The 23,949-nt window shown below is 37.5% G+C and overlaps 1 protein-coding gene and 1 pseudogene across 1 annotated transcript in view; both read right to left on the bottom strand.

Moving 5' to 3' along the window:
• INPP4B (inositol polyphosphate-4-phosphatase type II B) overlaps nt 1-23,949 on the bottom strand; it is a 480,337-nt gene that overhangs the window by 207,302 nt on the left and 249,086 nt on the right. Inside the window, exon 8 of the mRNA XM_024736048.1 lies at nt 21,596-21,675. Coding sequence (XP_024591816.1) covers nt 21,596-21,675 — 80 coding nt within the window. The remainder of the gene's footprint in view (nt 1-21,595; nt 21,676-23,949) is intronic.
• Nucleotides 8,681-9,392, bottom strand: LOC112393681 (60S ribosomal protein L5 pseudogene; annotated as a pseudogene).

Below are 23,949 nucleotides of genomic sequence, written 5' to 3'. Positions count from 1 at the left end.
TGAATATAAAGTAGTCTTGGGACTAGGCACCGGGATCATCGTCTGGGAGACATGCCTGGCATTTAACCCGTCTAGACATGTAACTGGGAAGTGAAAATCTCACCTGGACAGAAATATAAGCAAAGGCCATAAGTAAACAAGTGCCACTAACTAACTAACTAAGTGCATTCTGACTCTTACTGGTGAATACATTTACCTGGTAGTGCTAGATTTACTTTGGCCTCAGAGAAGTGAGAGTTCTACTTAAGTATGAATGCCTGAACACACCTCTATTCTGGCTGAACTTCAAAAATTTCAGAAGCCATAGGATACTTTCAAACCAATATTCAAATAAAACTTTTCAGTAGTTCTCAATATTATAGCTTACACACTCGAAGCTTTAGTCCTTTGTTTTCTCCTCTTTTCTCATTATAAACTTGTCTTCAGAAACTCTATCCATTATTATGGGATTCAATTGTCTCATCTTTGAGGATCTACCACAAACCTATATTTCCTACTCTGACCTGATTTCCTATTCCAGAACTCCAAATTCCTGTCATCCTGATATAATTGTACATTCTATAAGCTTGAAACCTAACTAGTCCTTTTCCCAAATCCCAGCTCACATCAGTAGCATATCATTCTCCAAAGACCAAAACCACAGAATATTCCATCTCTACCAGTGCCTCGTCCCTACCATTCAATAAGTCATCAAGCCCTACTGATTCTTCCTGTATAATGCCCCTTACATGTGTCCCTTCCCAGTGATAACATCCCAATTAGTTTCACCAACTTTCTTTCATTACACTTGAAGAACCTACTTCCCATCTTCCAGAATCTTTCTCTTCCATCCCATCCATGTCAGATTTCCTTCTTAAGACCTGCTATCACTAGTGTATTTTATTTTCTCTGTCAAAATTCCTTAGACATTGCCTAATGCCTACCAAGAGAGTTTGAAGTGTAGACTGTCTTTTAAGACTTGGCCGGGGTTATGGACAGCTCAGTATTTTTGGATCAAACAGATCCATGTCATCACACACCAGTAAATAATGGAGCATGGTTTAGTGGAAAGCACAGCGAACACTGAGTAACAAAAGTCCTTGGTTACGGTGTTGGCTCTTCAGAGTAAACAACTAGGTGATCATGAGAGGGCAATTCAGCCTCTATTAAGATTTACGAGCTATTAAATATGAAGGTAGTAAACCATTCTACTTATCTCACAAGATTTATGTGTCCAAAATTAAAAGATCTTAAAGTTTAAATATAAAAATGCTTTTGTGGGAACTGCCTGGCGGTCCAGTGGTTAGGACTCTCACTGCCACACTCTCACTGCTGCGCTCTCACTGCCGCCACTGGGTTCAATCCCTGCTCAGGGAACTAAGATCCTGCAAGCGTGGCAAGAAAAAAAAATGCTTTTGTGTATGGTAACGAGCACAACTGTTATACCATCCGGGACACAAAGTTCCAAGAGCACATCATAGATACGTCGACTACCAGTTTTTCAGACTAATTGGCTTGTAGATTCCTCTTTACTGCTGAAAACAGTACTATCCAAATATGAGTAACTGTCTCAATACAAATAAGCTAAAGAAATCTTTCCCTCCTCATGACTCTATTAAATATACATAAATATATATATATGTATGTAGTGAGTTGTATTTGGAAAAGATTCAATGCTAAATGTAAAATATAAACTATCTCTTTGTTATTCAAATATACATTTTTACTGAAGTATAATTGCCATATAGCAGTATATTAGTTTTGGGTATACAGCACAGTGATTCTATATTTGTGTATATTACAAAATGACCATCACAATAAGTCTAGTTAACATCTATCACCATACACAGTTACAAAAATTTTTTTTCTTGTGATGATAACTTTTAAGATCTACTTTCTTAGCAACTTTCAAATTAACTATGGTTGCAAATGTAGGTCATCTATTCAGTGATCTGAGGAACCAGGCGGATGAAGGCTCTGCCATGTTCACCTTGTGGCATCTAAGGTCTCCAAACAGCAGAAGGGGATAAAAGCATGGAGGAACTCTTATTGGACAGACGCAGAACCGGTGTGCTTTCCTCTCTTTACGATCCAGTGGCCAGAGCTCAGTTACATGGCCACCCCTATCGAATTTGGCAGGTCGGGGGTTGGGGGGGGCAATAGACATTTAAAATAGGGCAAAGACTGCAAATGTTAGTTCCCCTCCTCTTCTTGGGCACAGGGCTAGATGACATTTCCAGCGCCTTAAACAGTTCAACTATCTCTTGAAATGTAAGAAATATCCATCTCTTTAAATGTAAGATATACCTCAACAGCAAGGTGAGAAAACATCTTGGCATCTTGTAAATGTCCTTGGATTCACAGGCAACCAAAATTACATTCAAGTTAACAGGTCACCATCATCTGCCCTTTGGGAGATAAGATGCTGCAAGTAAGATAGAGGAAGCTTACTCTACCCTCTTGCACCCACTGGATGAAGCTATAAAACCTGGACAGAATGCACAGAGCAGCTGTTTGAGGACTCAAAGTAAACACTGCTGGGAATACTGGGGAAGATTAGAATTTTAAATGCCACTGAACCAGCAATTAGTTTACCATTTTTTCTTCTCTCGTATCTCATGATCTAGACTCAAAACAGCCCTAAGCCCAGAGATCGTCATGGTATAGACAAAGATAGCTCCAGGAGAAACTCTCTGGTTCTGGCTCAAAGAACAGAAAAGAGGTCTCCTAATACTCAGAAGAATGATGAAATCACTTTTCTTTTTTCCACTCTCTTGTGTCTCAGGCCCCAAGCAATCCAGCGGTGGCAGCAACAAAAGTGACAGCTCAGAAGAAGTCCAGAAGCCTAAAATTATGAGGAAGGGAAAGTTTCCTCTCTGATTGGAGCTGTGATCCCAAGGGCATGGGATGCATGCGTTTTACTTTTTCTCTCTCTCTTCTCCTACCTCTTGGCCCCAGAAGAGGGTGCAGCTGCAAGGCAGAGAAGGGAAAATCAAACCCCAGCTTTCAGAATGAAGGGTCTTTTGATCTTTTCCTTCCAGGGAAGCCACAGGAAATGGGAATATGCCAGAGAGAGTGTAATGAGGAAGGAGCTCAGGAAGGGACTTCTTAATGTCGTTCATGGACTTCTGGGCTTAACTCAAGCTGTGCATGAATGGATCTAAACCACATATCAGATACTCTGAGAAATAATCTATGGACTACACCATCCCCCAGGTCCCAGACTGTCGAAGAACAGATACGAATAACACTACAAAAGTTTTGAAAACAGAAGTGATATTGAAACTACAAAGTTTCACAAGACACATGGTCAGCATACAAATATGTAGCAATTAGAAACTGAAATTTTTAAAAAATTATATTTATCATTTATAGTAAGTCCAAAACAAAGTACTTAGGTATAGATCTAACAAAAATGTGCAAGATCTATATGCTGAAAACTATAAGAGTTGATGGAAGAAATCAAAAAAGATCTAAATAAATGGTGAGACATACTGTGTTCATATACTGGAAGCCTCAAGTTTATAAAGATGTCAATTTTTCCTAAATTGATCTATAGATTTAAGGCAATACCAATTCAAATCTCAGCAAGATTTTTTGTACATAATGACAAGTTGATTCAAAAAGTTATAAAGAAAGGCAGAGTAAACAGAATGGCCCAAGTACTTTTCAGAAAGAAGAACAAGAATGGAGAAATTGCATCTACTGATTTTTAAGACTTGCTGTAAATCTACAGTAATCAAAACTGTGGTATTGACAAGAGGACAGATATATTGATAAATGAAACAGAGTACACAGAGAATATGGCCAACTGCTTCTGACAAAGTTACAGTCAATGAAATGGAAAAAGAGTAGTCCTTTCAACAAATGGTATTGGAACAATTAGACATCCATTTGGGGAAAAAATGAAATTTTACGTAAACTTCACAACTGAAACAAAAGTTAAAATGGTACATAGACCTAAATGTAAAACATAAAAATATAAAAAATTTTAAAGGAAGCCATAGGAGAAAAGTCTTCATGAACTGGGCGTCGTCAAACTGCGCTTAAATATGATACCAAAAGCATGATCTGAAGAAGAGAAAAAATTGATAAACTGAACTTCATCAAAATTGACAACTTTTGCTTTGTTAAAGACACAATGAATGAAAAGACAGGCTACTGACTGGAAGAAAACATTTACAAATCATGTTTCTGACAAAGAACTTGCATCCCCAATACATAAAGAGCCCTCAAAACTCAACAGCAAGAAAATGAACAACATAATAAATAAAAGGGCAAAGTCGAAGAGATGTGTCTCAGAAGAGGATATGCAGATAACAAAGAGACCATGGAAAATTGTTCAACATCACTGTCCATTAGGGAAATGAAAATTAAAAGCATTATGAGATGTCACACTATATTTTACAATGTCTGGTGAGGATGCAGAGCCATTGAAACTCTCATACACGGCTGGTGGGGAAAACAGCACAGCAGTTTCTGATAGAGTTCAACACACACTTACCATATGACTCAGAAATTCCAATCCTGGGTATTTACCCTAAAGAAATGAAAACTTAGGATCACAGAAAAACCTACACAGGAATATTTTAGCAGCTCCATTCATAATCACTCTAAACTGGAAACAACCAAAATATACTTTCACATGAATGGTGCAACAAACTGTGGTACAGTATGTTATGGTACGGTAGCATGGAATACAACTCAGCAATTGAAAAAGAAAAAAACCTGTTATTGATATGCACAACACCTTGATGAAGTTCAAAGGCATTAGACTGAATAAATGAAGCCAGTCTCAGGAGGATCTGCAATCAATGATTCAATGACTTTTTCAAAAAGCATTTCTCTATGGTGATGGAGAACTCACATCATGGGTGTCAGACGTCAGTGTGGGTGGAGGCATTCATCAAAGGGGCAGCAGGTGGGAGTTTCTCTGTGGAGATGGAAGAGATCTGTATCCTGACTGCAGTGGTGGTTACAAGAATCTATACATGTGTTAAAATTCACAGAACTGCACAGCAATAAAAAGTCAATGTTTACTGAATGTAATTTCCAAAACAGAATAAATGAGAAAAGATATAGACATTTTCGATGATAATGAATGGATAACAAACTATTTAATCTGGGAATACAAAACCAAATGACTGAAAGGTTATTGCCTTCCATGTGAACAGAACCTTCTAACTGCTGGCAACATTGATTTGTAATGGTAGAGTCAAAGTGTCAATTTATCCCACGCTTTATGCTTTCAAAATATCTGCTGACATAGAAATGCCGTATGTGAGAGGAACATGTTCCACCTGAACAAGGGGGGGGAGGGTATTTCATCAGAGATTGGAGAGAAAAATGTTCTTGCAGGAGGTGCAATGAATTTCCCAAGCCCATGACTCATTCATGGGATAAAACAACTAGCCACCCAAGTCTGAACTGACTCACGTTTAGACCTACAAGAGAAACTATTGCTAAGGCTTTTTGTTAATTTATTCTATTCTATTTTATTGTTTGAAAAAGATTGGAAAATCTTTTTTGTCTTTATTGTTTGGAAAAGAGCACTATATATATTAAGCAGAGACCGTTGGAAGAGGAAGAGAATAGTAGCAAGAAAGGAATTATAGGAGGTTATACATAAATGGCTGGGGAAACCCGACTTAATGCTGACATTTTTAAAAGCAAAAAATATGGACATTTTTAAGACCAAGTATAAACAGTCTTGATAGACAGCTAAGCAAAAATTTATTTCTTACTAAAAATGGACACGCTCCGACAGTAGAAACTCTTTACAAGAATAGTTTGCAAATGTCAAAAAATAAATCAAAATATTCTAGGCCACTATGAAAACATTCTACTAAAGATAACAGGCATGGAGGATTAGTGGATTTAATTATTAAATAATTAGTATCAAATACTAGTGATGGGTCTATATTTACTATTGAAGTTTTGAATTATTTATATTTTTGCTGGATTTTTTGTGCCGTTCGGTTTTATGTAAATTTCTTAATAGTAGGAAATAATGCAAAGGGATTTTTTTAAAGCTAGCATTAAAAGATCAAAGTTAAAGAAAAATCAAAGTTATCCAGTGTATGAACATAACCTTGGAGTATAATGTATTTCAAACCTGTGTGATAAGAAATTCACTAAGCTTTAAATTGTACAGTGAGGAATGTACTCTGAAACCAAACAGTTATTAAGTGCCTCTATTTTTCTGCTGAATTGCATTTAGATTTGTTTTAAATTCTGCAGGTATTAAGTTATAAAATCTTGTGGTTTTTCAAATATTTTTTCTTCATTCTCCTTTAACATGACAACATTTTTAATGAAAAAAAGAGTCTCCAAAATTATAAATTTCCAGAGAAATATAATAAGGTCAAAATAACAGAAAATGTGAATTCACTTACAAACATGTATTAAGCACCTACCATGTTGGAAGCAGTGCTCCATGTACCAGAATACAACAGAGAACAACACAAAAATCCCTGTCCTCATGGAGCTTGAATTCTCATGGTAAACAAAAAAATGATACAGATACAATAAGTTCCATGGAGAAAACTTAAGCAAGGTAGGTGAATGCTGGCTGGGGCTTCTACTTTATAGTCTACATATATATATAATGACTACATATGTATGTATATGCATTAGGAAAGACTTCTCTAATATGATGCCATTTGAACAAATACCTAAAGGAGGTAAAAAAGTGAGCCATATATCTTTCTTAGGGGGAGGTCTTTTCAGGCAGAAGAAGCAGATGGTCCAAAGGTCTTGCAGAGGAACACGGTCCCCATATTCAAGGAAGAGCAAAGACCCCATTGTGGCTAAAGCTGGGTAGGTGGGGAGAGAGGACTAGAAGACTAAGCCAGAGAGCCATGTATTAATTTTATATTGCTGCATAATGAAGGACCACAAGCCCAGTAACTTACAATACCACCCATTTACTATCTCACAGTTTCTGCAGATCAGAAGGCAGGCCAAGTCCTCTACTCAGGGTCTCACAGGACTGAAGCCCAGATGTAGGCTGAGCCACACTCCCACGTGGAAACTCTAGGGGAGAATCTACTTCCTAGCTCATTCAGGTTGTTAGTGGAATTTATTTCCTTGTGGCTGTATGACGAAGGTTCCCGTTTTCTTGTTCATCCCATAGTAGGTATGAAGAGTAACCACCTGACAGGGCTGCAGGGGAGACAGCCACCTTCCAGTTAAACAAAGAGAAATGACTGAGGATAGGGGATGGGGTTGAGGAGGAAGCTCAAGGATCAGAATAGAGTCAGGGAGTAGAAGGCACCAGGGCCACAGGAGGGAGTAGACAAACAGGTAAAATGATGGGCGGCCATGTGCATGAAAGATGACCTAGGAATCCAGGGTTCCTGCGTGGTCCCCAATCACCGGAAAATGAGTCATAGTTATTGCTACAATAAGGAAACTCAGTTTAGCTAGGCAAAATATGCCAGGCAGACAGGGCAGCAGTAATTTAAAAATACTCTAAAGACCTGAAATTTCCCATTTTCAGATTTTAACTTGTTCTGCTAACAGTCTTAATAACGCATTACTAAATCATCTGGTAATTATTTTCGAGGTCAAAATGTGACTGATTCACTGTTAAAGGAGTCTAGATAGAACAATAAAGATTTCTACAGATCTTTTTTTTTGTTGTTAAAAGGAAGAAAAGTAATTAATGCAAAGTTCAAGACACCTGCTATATGGAAACAGTATACTGCTTTTATTCACGTTAAATAGATTCTGAAGATCAGCAGGAATAAATCAAATGTCCTATACCAGCTCTGCATAAAGTACATGAGAAAGCAATTACTCGTTCTCTGAATATCTCCCTTTTAAAACATTAAGATTCCATTATAAGAAGAAAATATATCTATTAGTAATTAAAGGTCTTTATTGCATCATTTAAAAAAATCCATATAGGGCTTCCCTGGTGGCGCAGTGGTTGAGAGTCCACCTGCCAATGCAGGGAACACGGGTTCGTGCCCCGGTCCGGGAAGATCCCACATGCCGCGGAGCGGCTGGGCCCGTGAGCCATGGCCGCTGAGCCTGCGCGTCCAGAGCCTGTGTTCTGCAACGGGAGAGGCCACAACAGTGAGAGGCCCGCATACCACAAAAAAAAAAAAAAAAAAAAAAAACCCAAAAAAAAAAAAAAAAAAAAAAATCCATATAAGAAAACAAACGGATTTTGGTATTTGGCAGGCTGACGTGCTAACAGGAAGGAGAAAGACAGTAAAAATTAAAAGTCACGGGATTAAAATTTTCAGTTCAGGAGTGCTTGCTATATATCCTTTTGTATTTGAGAACTGAATTGAAGTTTGTATACCAAATAAAAATTTCACCAGCTTTCAATAACCTTGGATGCAGATATTTTCTCTTTTATTCTATGATAAATTCCTCGGATCTCAATATTAGGATTGAATAAAATCAGAGAGCGCTTAGAACAGAAAGTAAGGTTTAGTATCAGCCAATTCATTCTGTAGAAACTGAAGCCCAGAGAGGTCAAGTGAAAGGCTCACAGGTCAACAGCAGTGCTGATATTTGTCAAAGAACAGTAGAAACCAGAAGTCCACACCTGATTTTTTAAAAATTTATTTCTGAAAACCAAAAGATGAAATTGTGGTAACTTTTCAATGTATTTATTTTTAGCTTCTTCGTCAATAAGTTGATTGTCCTTATCTGAAAAATCTTCATAGGAATGCGGTGTTTTGGTTCAACCCTCACTAGCCCACTCTAAAGCTTGGAGGAAACTTGCTTTCTGAGCTACCTGATCTTCTGAGCAAGAGACATTTTGAGATAGTTCCACCTCTTCTTTTTAACTTTTTTCTTAAGTGTCTTCTCATAGATTGGATTCTCTCATACAGCAGCATGAACTTTCTTGCACATCTCTTCGGTGTCTGGAGTTACCTTCTTTTTGTGCTGAGTAAATTTCTTCCTGTAAGCGTCACCATCTCCTTCCATATATAATCTGCAATGTTTTGATCCCTGATGTTCTTCCAAAGTACTTAAGCCTTGAATTCCTTGTTTTCTGAACCATAACCAGGGAATCGTTTGGTTCTGTGAGGGATGGAAAAGCTTCTTTCCACAGCTCTCTTCAGGGCCCCAAAAACTTTATTTCCAGTGGTAGTTCAGGTGTGAACTGAATCCAAATACAAGTACCTTCATACTATATTTTGTAAGTTCATGAGTATAAACTGCACCAACTATCATAGCCTCTTCAACACAGGCATAAGCAATCTGACAAGTGATCTCTCTGCTGGTTACATGAACTATCATCCCATATTTGAGTGTACTGTATTTACACTCAAATATGTAAATTGTGTAAAATGTGTAAGCATTTCCAAGCATACCAATTGGTTTTTACCCTCTCGCCTTCTTCTAAAGTTCACTTGGCATCTTTTGAAGTAGGCCTTATTCTTGACAACTTTAACTCCATCCCGTGAAGCAGAGATGCATATCTGTGGCTCATCACAGATACACAGCAATGGTGGTAACTTTTATAATTTAATTCTTACTGCTAACAATAAGAAAACACAGTCAATGTAAGAGGAATATGATTTTAAAGTGTAATCAAAGAACTCTATCAGAATCTAATAACTCTTTGCTCAGGCTGTTATAAAATACCATAGTCTGGGTGGCTTAATCAACAGAAACTTAATTTCTCACAGATCTAGAGGTTAGAAGCCCATGATCAGGGTGCCAGCAAGGTCAGATTCTGGTGAGAAACCTCCTCCTGACTTGCAGACGGCTGTCTTCTCCCTGTGTCCTCAGATGGCAAGGAGAGAGCAAGCTCTCTGGTGGCTCTTCTTATAAGGGCACTAATCCCATCATGAGGGCCCCACTCTCATGAGTAGAAGATAGTAGTAGAAGAAAGTTAAGGAAAGTAGTTACCTCCTGGTGACAGTAATGGAACTCGAACTTCTGCCAGTGTTACAATCACAGGCCGATCCTTAAAGTACTTGAAAGGCATATCACTTGGTCAGAGAAGCAATTCACGTTTACCAGTACTAGAAGTAAGTCTCCATAGCCAAGAAATTTATTGTTAGTTGGCAGTCTGCCCAACAAACAAGCAAACCTCAAAACTGTTAGAGTCTCTCTTTCCTACTTACTGTGTAGGTCCCTGGAAAATCCTCAATTTGATTCTAGATAAGAGAAAAATAATCCCCACTAGACACCATTTCTAAGTTTAAGATTGAACCTTAAAACTGCTTTGAATTCGAGAGACTGCATCGATGGTGGGGAAGATTAAAATAAAATAAAATTCAAGTTATCTGCTCTGGTCTTAGACGGATGGATGAGGATTAGACCAAGTTTATTATGGCAACCTAAATTTGTTTTTAGCAATCAATTTTTATATTAAGTTCTAAAGGAATGTGTTTACTTTCCAATTTACATGTGTGAACATCAGAAAGAAGCAACATACAGCATGTATCTACAAGCACAACTGGTCATTTCATCTGCTTGTCATAATGTAATATATGCCAAGTAGCACTTAGATCAAGTCTAATTAAACCTGCATTCAATGATTTCAATTGATTTTTAAATCTACTTTCCCTGTAAGATGGTAAACTGTCCCATAATGTAATAAATTCATCAGTGCCACACAATGTATAAAGACTAATCTTTAATTACCTAACATTTTCTGTCAAACTCTAATAAGCTTGAGTACATTGATCAAGGGACCCAAAGGGTCACCAATAGGCTGAGCCCATTACTAGAAGCAACCAGCCCCTACTGTAGCACAGCACTGAGAAAAACAATGTGGTTATATTGGTATTAAAATTAATTAAGTAAAGCAAAATAAGTGTGTCTGTTCTCTTCTCCATCTTATTCTACAACTTTTTATCTTTGACCTCATCCTTCTCTTCTGCCTTCTTAAAATCTTTCATGATATGACTTTGCATATTTTCTAGTTTTCCTATCTTCCATTATAAAATTGCACTTGTCTTCCTTTTCCTGACCCAGTACTTTATCTTCCTGAAGTCTTATTGCAAACAATTTCATTCAACCACACTTTTACTATGAGGCACCATGCTATACCACAGAACAACAGACATCAGTGAATTTCACTTAATGGATTAGGGTGGAAAATCCTAGGCTAGAGCATGCTATTAGGGGAATACATTGTTAAGGGGCAGGTAACTTTCTACAGTTCCTCAAGGATGGTACCTCCAACACAGCTCACTCATATATATTAAGTAGAACTGACAACGTGTAAATGAAAAAGCAAAGCCAAACCTCACTAGGAACACAGTTAAGAATAGTGACCTTCCAGTGATCATTAAGCCTGTGGTAGCTGGAGCAGGAATAATGAGTTCTGACCTGCTTCTTCAAAAGCTTCATCATAGGAAAGTGGTCAATTTGGTCTTAGGAAATTGAGGAGCCTGGGTAGGGGATAGTGACCAGCCCTTTTCACTGACATGCCTGGAGACTATCGCCTCTCAGTTCCTAATGAGAATAAGTATGGAGAATACTAGGGACTTCAGATGGGTGAGACCATCCCAGGCAAGGGATAACAAAAGATGGAGGGAAAATAATAGGACGTCAGTGTGGGGAAGAATCTTAGGTGCACCATCTACACCTACGGACATTGCTCTCTTGCTGGTTGAGGTTGACACTGAGCTCAAAACCCTGAGAAGCGGGGTTTCCAAAGAACTACAGAGACTCTGACTCCACCTTTAGAAAGTGTTATGTGCACATAAGCCACTATAAGTGACAAAGGAAGTGATGATCAATGTCAAGGGTTACGTGTGTGGTTGCAGATGAAGCTGAGAAAGCAGACTTACTATCTTGTATCTCTTGGCTGAGGTTTTTGCATGCTTGTTTTCAGGTTCATGTTCATTTGGGTCCAGGGACAGGAAGACATATAAATTTAAGTCAGAAAAAGAGCTTTAGATGAGATCAGATGAGAGCTGTAGAAAAGATGAGTTGGAAATGGATGCTGCGATTTCTAACTTGGGCTATAGTTAGGGCACCTAATGGTTCTGAATTTAACCAAGAAAGGACAAGCACCAAAGGGCAGAGCCTTCAGGAGAAGACCTAAATTCAGTCCAGGGTGGTTCTAATATTAAGCGATTGTGAAAATAAGTGTGTGTCCACTTATGCAAGCTTAAAAAGAATCTGTCAACGACTATAAAAAAGAAAGCATGTATTTTGTCACTCCTTTCCCCTTTCCACATATTCTGTACAAATCTCACAAATGGGTGTCTATATAGTCCATGGCATGGGTGTAAAATGCCACAGGGTTGGCAATGCCTGTGGACAGAGAACGGGGGGTGGGAGAAACAGGGCTGGGTAACTGCATGTGGATAGGGGCAGAATGTGCACAGGTGCAGGGTGTGTGTATAGGATGAGGGTTCATTGGGATGAAGACCACAGGCCTGTCTGCAGAGGTGTCTGTTCAAGAAAATGCTCATGGTGGGGAAAAGTGGATGAATACATATAGAGAGTGTCTCATATATTTCTCTGGAAAATACTCGGTTGTTTACATTGTTCAAAATCAGCACTTTCTCAGCTATGCAGCTGCTTTTCTTGGAACACAGTGTCTGTCTGATAAGCTGTTAAAGAAAGCTTTCCAAAAAGAAAGCTTCTTGAGTTCAAATTAGTTAGGGAAAAGCTGTAGGCGACATTGCCTCTGAGAGTCCTAGAAGGACTTGAGGACTTAATGAAGGCTCTGAGCAATCCTACAGTAAGGTCACCCTCTTCACTTTTTTGAATATAACATTTTCAAACTTATTGCACATAAACTACTTCACTCAAAGAACACATACTAATAACTGAAGGGACACCAGTGTTCCAAGTAACATTCTTCGGAAAAAGCTGATATAAATGTGTCCAGAGCAGCAGAAATACAGGGTGATAATGAGGAAAGCGACTTTGGTAAATATGGGCAAATCCTTTACAAAATTTTCAGGTCAAATATAATTCCTTGCAGGCCTAATCATTCCTGCAATTATCTTCAAAGCTAAATTAGCTCTCAAACTTCTTAAGCAGGTAGGTCTGTGTACGGATATGAATTTTATGTGATCTGCATTTTAAAAGAGGGAAGAGCTCAGGCTTTTCTCTACAAATTGAGGAGCTACTGAAGTGTACTCTAAGTACGCGTTGTCTCTTCAGTGACTGAAAACTCTAATTCGCAGTCTGACAAATATGACATATTTTGAATAATGCAAACTAAGGAAGTGCTAATCAGTTTCCATGGTCATACCTCCCGCCCCATGAAAATGGATTAGGAACATAAAGAAAAATGCAGACTATACCACTGTAGAGCCATTTAAATTATAAATGAAAGACAGTCTAGTTGGATGAAATGGGGAATAATAATACTGATGAGGATGATAATTTTAAAAATAGGTGACGAGCATGATGGGCACATGCTTTGCATCAGGTACTGTTTCAGATGGGTTGGGTACCATTTGTCTAATTCTCACCTGGGAACAACAAAAACAACATCAAAACACCTAAGGCTAGAGAAGCTAATCAATAAAAGGAAAGAAAAGTTACAGCCAACATTTATTGAGCACTTACTATGTGTCAGGAACTGTTATAAACATTTCATGTTAGTAATTCATGTGAGCTGAGGCTGTGAGATGGGCACCACTGTCATCCCCTTTCCACAGATAAGAAAACTGAGTCTCAGAGTAATCAATCATCCTGCTGGATAATAAAAAAGCCAGGATTTGGGCTCAGGCATGTCTCTAAATCCCATACACTTTTTATTTCTCTACTGTCCTAAGCCCATGATATTTGTATACTTTGCATTCTCTGATTTTATAATAAATTAATGTCATTTTAGTAGTTATTACAAAGTGGCTCACGTTAGAGCCTTTTGATAATTTTAGACAGTCTTCTTCCTAAATGACAATGACACAGTTATATATAAGAACAGAATCAGTTTTAGAAGCAAATAGCCCTACTTCTGCTTTTGATGTTTCCCTTCCTTTGTACAGACCAGTCCTGAGAAACATCACTTGAATTTATTTCTGTAGACAGTTCATTAAAGATTCGGCAATAACATGTATCTGTAAACCCTAAAAGCAATTGACACTCTGTGTCACTTTTATGAAAATCTGTCCTGATTTCAATGCTATATTGCTAAAATTTCAAGTCAAAGCAAATTTGAGATTTTTCCCAACTCTATCAGAATGCTGCCTATTTCAACCAAACAAATACTTTCCCTATGTCTCTTGCTGGTATCTGCCATTTTATAAGAAGCCAAATCTGGTGTCAGTGTGATTAAAGCCAGAACTTGGGTTTCAAGGAAGCATCCGTTCCTCAGATAATAAAAATGTTATGTCCAGATCAAAGGTTAAATCAACCTCTCTGCCATTGCCCAGTTTAGAGAATTGTGGATATCACATTTTAAGAAAGACCTACAACAAACTAAGCAAACTAAGAAAAACATTAAGTGATGGGTGAAGGAATTAGTACGTTTAATGCAAGAAGCAATCTTTATAGAGTGTTTTTCTCTAATGCATGGTAATGCATGGAACTTCACTGCATTTATTAATTGCCCAGAATCACCCTGGGAGGGAGGTCATTACTATTTCCACTAACAGATGTTAGAGAATAGACAACATGCCTGGGGTGACACAGCTGGGACTTGAACCCGAATCTGGTAGGAAAGTTTGGTGCTCTTTCTACATTACATTCCTTGCTGAGTAAAAAAGGAGAGAAGATTTAAAGTTGGGCAAAAAAGCTGCTTTCAAATGCGATCATAGAGAAAAGGTATGAGACCTATTCTTCTTAACACTATGAAGGAGAGCTGGGAATGTCGCAAGAAGATAAAGTCTGGGATAAAATAGGAACACTTTTCTAACACTGACCTGTCGGAAAATGGGAAAGACGTATGGCCTCCTAAGTTTGATTTCCAGGTCACTAAAGGGGTCCAAGAAGAAGCTAAAGTGTCCAGATCTCTTCTGGTCTGTAAACTTATTTAATCCTAAAATTCTAAACAAAATATATATTCTCTAAGAACCCTTCTTCTCTTCTAATTTCCATCCTGTCCCAGCTGTGTGACCTTAGAAAGCTATACTGCTACTCCGCAGTTAGCTTATAAAACAAGAATAATATCACCTTCCAGGCAAGGGTATTAGAAGATTCAGTAAGGTAGGACATTTGAAACACTTAATCCATCATAAACCTCAAACAGTGTTAGCTACCTCTTCCTATGTGTCTATGAGGTCCGAGTCAGTGTCAGAATCAGAGAAGCTGTCCTGGAGGAGCTTCCTGTCTTCGTTTTGAATTATGTCGAAAGCACGGTGAATAGAGCATTCCAGAGATTCAAGGATTTCCCCATATGTGTGCATCTGGATCAAGCATGAGCGTACATTTGCTATTGACGTGCATGTTTTCTTGCTGTTCACTCCCAAAGGAAAAGAATGCAGTGTTCTTTTTCATTGCTTTCAGCGGTTAGGATGGGCATTTTTAGAAAATTCTAGGCAAAAGCATCAAGTTAGCTTTTACATGACATCCTTATCCTCGGGCTTTTCCACGAATGCGTTTAATAAAGTTTAATACTATTCTGTTTTATAATTAATCACTGATATGCTATTTTCTCTTAAAGCAGGCTTTTTGGCCACCAGTCAATGCCTACCGCCCTTATGTAATATAGAAAATGTTTTAGACGTGTATAAAACTTAGTGTGGTGGAACAGCAGAACTTTCTGCTGTAATCCTACTTTCTGATACCTAGAAAAACTAACTGGAAGCGACTTTTAAAGGAGAATAAAACGTATTCAAAACATACTCAAGATGCTTGGATGTGATTTTTAAAAAGCATCTCTGAAGTCCAAGTAAATATAAGAAAATATGTTTCGTCACACATACAATTTTATAGACAGTATCTGGTGCTTAAAGTAAGCATTATTTGCACGCAGGAAAAGAGTTATGGTAGGAAACGAAAAAACAAAGTTTAATTCCATTTCAAATGAAAAATAAATTTATCAGTTAAAACTGTATTGTCAATCTACGGCCAAGTTCAGTCTCAGGTTACCGTGGGGATTCACATGCATTCGAGCATTCCAGGAACAAACATTCTGATCCACACTGCCCTATGGCCTGCAGAACGGGCCTTGGCTCCCAACCTGCGAAATGTTAGTGACAATTTCATTTTTTTTATCGCTCTGAGTATGCTGGTGTAGAAAACTGTGTGTCAGAGCCTAAGGAACCTCTCCTTAATATTGCTCCCAGCTCTTAAATTAAGAACATGCCTTTGGGAGATTCAGTTAAAAATATGCAGGAATTTTTTTTTTTTTTGTCGTTCTTCTGTTTTTACAAATAAATGGAAGTGCGTGTTTGTGCCTGTGTGTGTGCGTGTGCGTGTGTGTGTGTGTGTGTGTGTGTGTGTAAGGAGGTTAAATTAAGCAAAACACCAAAAAACAAAATCAAACAGAACTTAAGACTCCATAGTTTGGATCTTACCTTCTCTAAACACACACATTTGACGATAATGGAAAATAAATAGTCAAGTTTGGGAGAAAGCAAAATAATTGTAAAAGAATGTAAATGTACAAACATACCTATCCATACAATCCATGAGGCACTTGCATGAATATGTACACATATAAAATGTTACATAAAATAGGAAAAATTTAAAAACAGTAGAAATTCATTGTTTGTTTCTTTCAGAGCCCCTCCCATACATCTGTATATTATAAAACATAACATCACATGTCTCTCTAGGATCATCGGAGTCTTATGCTGTATGTTTCACGACAGCACTACTGTAAATGTGGCAGAAGTAATAAACAAAAAGGAAACATAAATTCTCTTTTTATGGATAAATTCTTATACATCTGCACTCAAGAAAATTTGGTCACATCCACTATAATAAAATTATAATAAATGCTTGCTTAATTTGGGGGGGACTACATGTGGAAGGTTACAAAAGAAATAACAGAGCAGTTGCTAAGATAAGCTGAATGTTTCTGTGGCAAGGCAATGTGACCTACACTGAAATAAATGTGAATTCTAAGTAAGGTTTTCAGCCTTTCGAGCAAATCACAATCTATCATTCACTATTACTCTGAAAGTTACTTGTCTCAGATATACTCTAAAGCTTAGACTGCGTTATATTCACTAATTTAGGTGGATTCCACTCGGCAATAAATGGTACCAGGTTCATATTTAGCATCCATAAAAATATAAGTCATCATCATGGATCAAAATCTCAACAAATAATTATTGAACCTCTCTACTATGTCACAGGCATATAAAATTGAATTTTAAGATTAAAACATTAATAAAAAGTAACTGAGGCCCCTAAAACTCTCCAAAAGATAGAATATAAAATGGAGAAGAAAGCAAAGATGCTACGAGCCCATTAGCTTCCTCTCAGGCAGCACAATAAAAGCAGAAGAAGCTCTGGAGTCAGACTCAACTGAATTCTGATCCTACTTGTACAGTTAGTGCCTGCGGCATCTTAGACAAGTTGCTATAAAACGGGGATGACAAAGCTGCCGGGATTAAATGATATAGTGCAGGAGAAGCACCCAACATACCCCTTGCACGCTAGTAGATGATCAATAAATAACAAGATTATTAGTAATATCAACTGCAAAATGCTAACCCTGTTACTATTTTAAAAATGTGGTAAAGAACCCATTACTGTAGTTAGCATATGAAAAATTCATGATAAATGCTCGTTGAATGAGCAGTCACTGAATGAAGTCCGAACTGTGTGGAGATAGGCAACAAAGGTCAGACAAGGTCAAAGCACTTCTATCTGTCTCAGTTCTTCTGAGAAGGATTTCCTAAGAAAGAATTTTTATCCCTGCCTCTCTTTCTGCCTTTGCGATTGTTTGACTACTTTAAGAGCAACGTAATTTTTCCCCTGATCTCTAGCGCCATTGCCAGAGGAAGCTATGCTTCTCCATTCTGTAATTAAATAAGACAGTATTATGATGTTCTAAATTTCTGCCTGTTGTGATTCCAAGAGACTCAGGTCAGGTTGGTAGAACAAATAATTGTTAGGTGCTTGGGCAGTAAACCAGGCTCAGGGCCATGGTTCTGGGGTGAGAATAGATTCCCCAGGTTTCCCGTAGTCTCCATTCCCCCTTAACCTAGCAGGCTGGTTCTCACTTTCTGCCATCATGGCTAACATTCCTGAGTTCTCCATGGCCATTCACACTCATTAGGTCTTCATTTGCTACAAATCCAGGCACTGTGGTGAAATCAATGTGGAAGACACCTTGAACGAGTGGTCCTGGACCTCCGTCCTTGCTTTGTTCTGCCATTACCAAGTCACGTGACACAGGACATGTTTTAACTAGATCTCGGTTTTCCCCTTGGTCAATGGGGACAAAAAGTGAGTCATTAAGAGCACAGGATATGTAGTCAGAAACGTGTGGCTTCACGCCTTGGCTTTCTTACGTTAAGAGCATTGTAACTTTGCGCAACTTACTTAACTGCTTTCTACACCTCAGTTCCTTAGTTTATAAAATGACAAAAGGAATAACATCATACGCGGATAAGGGTCAATGAAACAACATCTCTAACATACTTATCGGAGCATAAAACACATAGTGTCTCATAGTATCTTCCCCCTCCACCTCCTCCTCCTTCTCTTCTCATTAGTATTACTATTATTGTAATATTAACCAGTGTCTTCCATGTCTGCAATTGTAATCCGCTATACAAGAACCTTAGCTTGTTTACAGTACAGTATGGAAGTCAGGAATAGATAGTAATGAGCTAGAAAATGAAACAGAAAGTATGATTCAGATCTAAAGGAAGTCAGAGTAGACAGGAACTACCAAATGTAAACTAGAAAAACAAAGCAGATGTCATATAAAGGTACCAGGGTTAATACTAACTAAAGACACCGATTGGGATACTAGAACGCTTAGACAGAAATTTAGTGGCTATGCATTTAAATGAAAATGAGTTACATGAGTGGGAACCACTTTCTATATCGGAGGCATTCTCCCCAATACATGCAAACAAATTTTAGCCTACAATTTCAAAAATGCACGGTACCATATTTCATGCAATTTGAGTCTAAGTCTATAAATAAGACACACACTTCTTGCCCTTTTAAGTTTTTTGTGGAAAATAAAAATTCAACTCAAACTCAAAAATTCCAGTTCACAGCACATAGGACAGGCCACATTAAACTATGGTATTCCATGAAACTAGTTTGAGAGTTTGAAATCTGACTTACCTGATAAGAGTAAGGGACAGTGAACACAAACAAAACCAGACTCACGATCCAAGAACGGTGCTGACAAATACGCCCTTACCCTTATTTCTGTGAATTTGTTTTACAGAAATCTGAGAATTCTACTCTTTAAAAATTATGACCTGAATGTAAAAGGAATAAAAGTCAGATAATGTCAGTGCAAAGGAATAGTAAAAATAAAACTAATAACCAAAAAAATGCTTCTTATCCCTGATCTAACGTTTTTCCGATTCAGTACCTCAGAGGTTGCCAAGTCATTGGAAAGAAGATAAATTACAACAGATGGAAAAACACGAAGCATCAGAAATCAGCAGGTTATGATAAGTCTATAATGTGTCTTGTTCATAGGGGAAGAAATCTACAAATTTGGCAAAGCTCAAAAAGGGAAAAAAATATTAACCTCGCCATTTCAAAGTTGGCTTTCAAAAATTATTTTTTCTAGAAAATGCAATGCTTTGTTGCTAAATTTGGTTTCCTTTTAGACAATCAAAATCAAATAAATAAGAATCAGGAGTATTCAAATCAAAAGTGGAAATGTGTCTTGATTTCCTCTAAATCTGGAATTATTATATTCCTTTTTCCTTCTAAGTGTAGTACTCTAAACTAGATCTTCCTGTTCCTATCCTTCCTCTAATTGTGTGTGCTCACACATTTTCATTGCACTAAGGATTTCTGGGTCCCTGATATCTGTTTCAAAGCCAGTGTCTAAATGTTGTGCAGAGGACTGCAACGTTAATGACAGTTATGATACAATCAGTACTGCAGTTTGTGATCAGCAAGGTGAGGAATAAAGTACCATGCACCTTATATAGAAAACACGTGACCTGCTGGTGGTTCTCAGCAAGCTCAATGTCTGACATCTTATATCATGAATCCAGGGGCACTTGGGTCAAATCTAACTGCCATGCTAGATGGGTAATAGATATCTTCTAGGATACCAGTGACAGTGACAGATAGACATTTTAGCTGGCACTTAACACACTTCCAACAGAAAATAAACACAGCAAAATTTTATTGGGAATAACACCACAAAACTATAAAGATTTTTAAATGCCGTCCCAAATAAAATGCAACAACAAAAAATGTTACAGCCGAAAGGAAGCCAAAAAGAAGATGACAGCCTCAGTAGAACCCTTCAATACTTATTTTTCTGCATGAACATGTGTTACTTTAAATTATTTTATACCATCTCTTAAGTCAAAATGCTAAACTGTAAGGATCAGGAAAAAAATCAGACAGGAGACAGCCAGCAGTACAGATTCCACCATAAACCATGACATCTACACTGAAATAAATTGGTTATAATGGGTCCTTAGGGGCTGGGCAGAGGGAAAACAAACTTGACACATTGTCTGTTCCCTGACAATGGTCTCTACATTGCATCAAAAGAAGAGCATCTTAAGATTTACAAACAATGTTCTCTACAATTTTTATATTCATTTATACTATATAAATATTGTAAGGCAGTGTTCTCCATGTATACATAATTTTAAAGTTATTATATGGTTAGAAAATAACATACTATTTTTCTAATTTATAATGAAGTTAAAAAGAAATGATTAATCTATTTAATACTCTTCTTAGTATGAAAACACGGTGCAGTTCCTAAAGATTGTTGTGTCATCTGTATCAAAACAGATTGTAATCATACTCAAAAGCATCTCTGATCTGCTGTCTGTTGCAATGAGTCGGTTTTAACTTATACTTTATTTTTTTAACTTACACTTTATATTTAATAGTATAGCAGCAAAATAAACTTTAAGAGAATAATCAGCTTACCCTTTATTATCATAAATCTGCAAGTTGCCTCTAACAAACATATTTCAAACCTAGAAACTCACTTGATTTAAAAAGTAACATTTTGATAAGTAACAGAAATATTATTTAGTAACATGCCCATCATTCCTATTTACTTTCTTACTTTCAAAGAATTTTATCACCTTATTTTTTGAAGTTTCATTTCAAGTTTCATCACTTTATTTTTTATTTTATATCAAAGTATAGTGGCTTACAATATTATATTGGTTTCAGGTGTACAATACAGTGATTTGATATTTTTATAGATTATGTACCATACAAAGCTATTATATCATTATTGGCTATATTCCCCTGCTGTACATTACATCCCTGTGACTTATATAACTGGTAGTTTGTACTGCTTAATCTCCTTCACCTTTTTGTCCATTCCCCACCCCTAACCCTCTGGCCACCACTAGTTTGCTAATAATGTCATTTTTTTTCCCTACAAGAGCTGATCACTTCTGACCATGTGAAACACAGACTTGAATATGAACCTGACTAATTGCTGTTTCCCTGTAACTTGTTGCAGAGGAGAACGTAAGCTGTTTGAGAGTTGACATCCAGACATCTGCAAGAATTGTGACTTTCAAACCCAACCAGCCTTCAATAAATAGCACAGGCTGTTAAATTTAACAGCATTGAGACCCACCTCAGGCTCAGGGTCAGCACTTGCTCCTTGGACTTCAGTAGATCTCCGACTTTAAAACTGGCATAGCCCAGAAAGCTTCGCTGAAAATAAGAAAGAATGGTTTCCATTAACTTCTGAGGTTCTCAGTATTTTGTGTCACAGCAATCACACAAAACTAGTCTTCAGAAGAGTGAAATGTTAAGTCTATTAGCCTGACAAATATTTCATTGACAGAAATACAACCATCAGTAATAGATGTCCACTCCATGGGGCGAGGTTGAGGGATGCAAATGCATCCTTCTCATTAAAAACAGAGATGAATAGCCAGGAAAATAACAAAATGTCTAACACAGAAGCCAGGACTTTTCCATGAACACATTTTCTCCCCACATGAAAACTGAGATAAAAGAAAAGATGACAGACGTTTAATATTTACCAATGCCGTCCTTGTTCTTATTAGAATTCCTCAAGTCATGGGCAGCAACAACTTTGTATTCCAGATATGAGCAAATCTGTTAGTTGGAGCTATTTTTATGTGGGATTCTGTGCAAGTTATAAATAGAAATGCTACATTTCTCCCCCATCACAGCAATGTTTAAAAGTATTTGTTTCCTTTGTTATTTCTACACTAGCATGGGACGATTTCACTCCAACACACAAAGAAGAACGGTACTTATTCAATTACATTTTCTAAAATTGCTTTTTCAACCTATCATACTGGGTGTTGACTATCTATGAGTATATCTATCTTCTCCACTCTCTGGCTCATAATATAAAGAATAAAACACTAAATTGGTTTTTCTCTTCCAGGATAAAAATCTTTCATCTCTTTGCAATATTCCTGGCTGCTTGTGATTTAAAAGTCACAATATTATGGTATAACCATAAATAAGATTTCTCATTGTCCTTTCAAGGTCAAGATGTAAACACGAAAATATCAGTATCAAACCCATATTATTACCTATACCATTGCTGCCTAACACACTGTAATACTTTACAAGAAGTCTACACTACATCTTCCAGAACATTCTCTCCTCATAGGTCTGTTGCCAGCCTGCTCTAGAATGAGCTGCTGGACTTAAGTCAACTGGTTCTTTTCAGAGGAAAGTCCGCAGTGATTCCATACATAAGAGGCTGCATCTACACAAAGTGATCCTTGAGCATAGAGAAGACAAGCTTCAGGTCAGAAATTTTCTCCTTCTTTTCAAAGTTCTAACTTAGAAGAACTGGTTCAAAAATCATAAAGGCAAACATTTGAAATACAACTCGGTTGTAAGTTGGAGATGCCTATATGTTAGTAATGATAAAACCTAATTAATTCACTTGAAACTCGAAGAAGTGGTTTAGATACCAAGTCGCCAAACTGGGGATCATAGAAGACTAAATTATTAGGTGAAGAATGTTATGTGAAAACAGAAGATTTGTGGAAACAAGCTGTGATGACATGAGTGCTGAGAGTGAATCAAGGCAGAGAAGAATTCCAAGAGCTGTATGAACAAAGCCAAAATTTAGGGTGACTTTTCAGTAAGGGGTAGAGGGTGTCTAGGAGAGACCCAGCTGAACAAAAGCACTTATGCCCCCTCAGCAGATAACCTACTAGGACGTCCCTGTATAAAAGGGCTCCCCTTCTCCACACTGCTCGTCTCCATTCCTTATCCTGTTGTATTTTTCCTATTGTCACTTAAATATTATGTATTTAATTGCTTATTCTGTCCTCCCCTCAAAATAAAAATTGAGATTTGGAGATCCACTACGAGCTTTGTTTTCTGGTAACCTTCCACTGCCTAACACACATTAGGTGTGTGATAAATAGTGACTGGCAATAAATGAATGAATGAACGGCATAGACACTAGCTTTCAAGTAATTTATACTATGAGATATAAAAGAAATACTCCTTCTGCAGATATTTATAAACCATTATAATTCACTGACCTGTGGGAAATTAAAACAATTTTTTAGCTCGCGGATTGTATACCGTGGTAGTGAATTTCACTTCAGCATTTTGTATTTTAAAGAGATGTCTTGCTTATTTCTCTTTCACCGGTAATTAGGGTTATTAATTTAAATTCTACCCCTCACTCATTATCCTCACTTGAAGAAAATGCTCAACCCACCAGAAATGTCACGGTGCCCCCAAATTTCAAGTTATTTCTTCTCCTTGCCTTTTGAGATTTCTGAAGGAAGGGATGGTTTTAGAATTAAGAAAACAAACCGCACATGCCATGAATGTTAGTGTGGTCTTTTCAGCAACAGAAGCAGCAGATGTCCCAGACGGGAATGTAGCAACGAGAGACAGGTGGAGGGGCTATTTTCAGACATGCGCCCCAGACACCCCAGCAGGCACAGCTGCAAGTAGTCTGTGACCACAAGTCAT

The sequence above is a fragment of the Neophocaena asiaeorientalis genome, unplaced genomic scaffold (genome assembly GCF_003031525.2).
Source record: "Neophocaena asiaeorientalis asiaeorientalis breed wild unplaced genomic scaffold, Neophocaena_asiaeorientalis_V1.1 scaffold7, whole genome shotgun sequence".
Classification (NCBI taxonomy): domain Eukaryota; kingdom Metazoa; phylum Chordata; class Mammalia; order Artiodactyla; family Phocoenidae; genus Neophocaena; species Neophocaena asiaeorientalis.
Note: the sequence above shows the minus strand (reverse complement) of the source record. Positions and strands in the feature narration are given on the sequence as shown.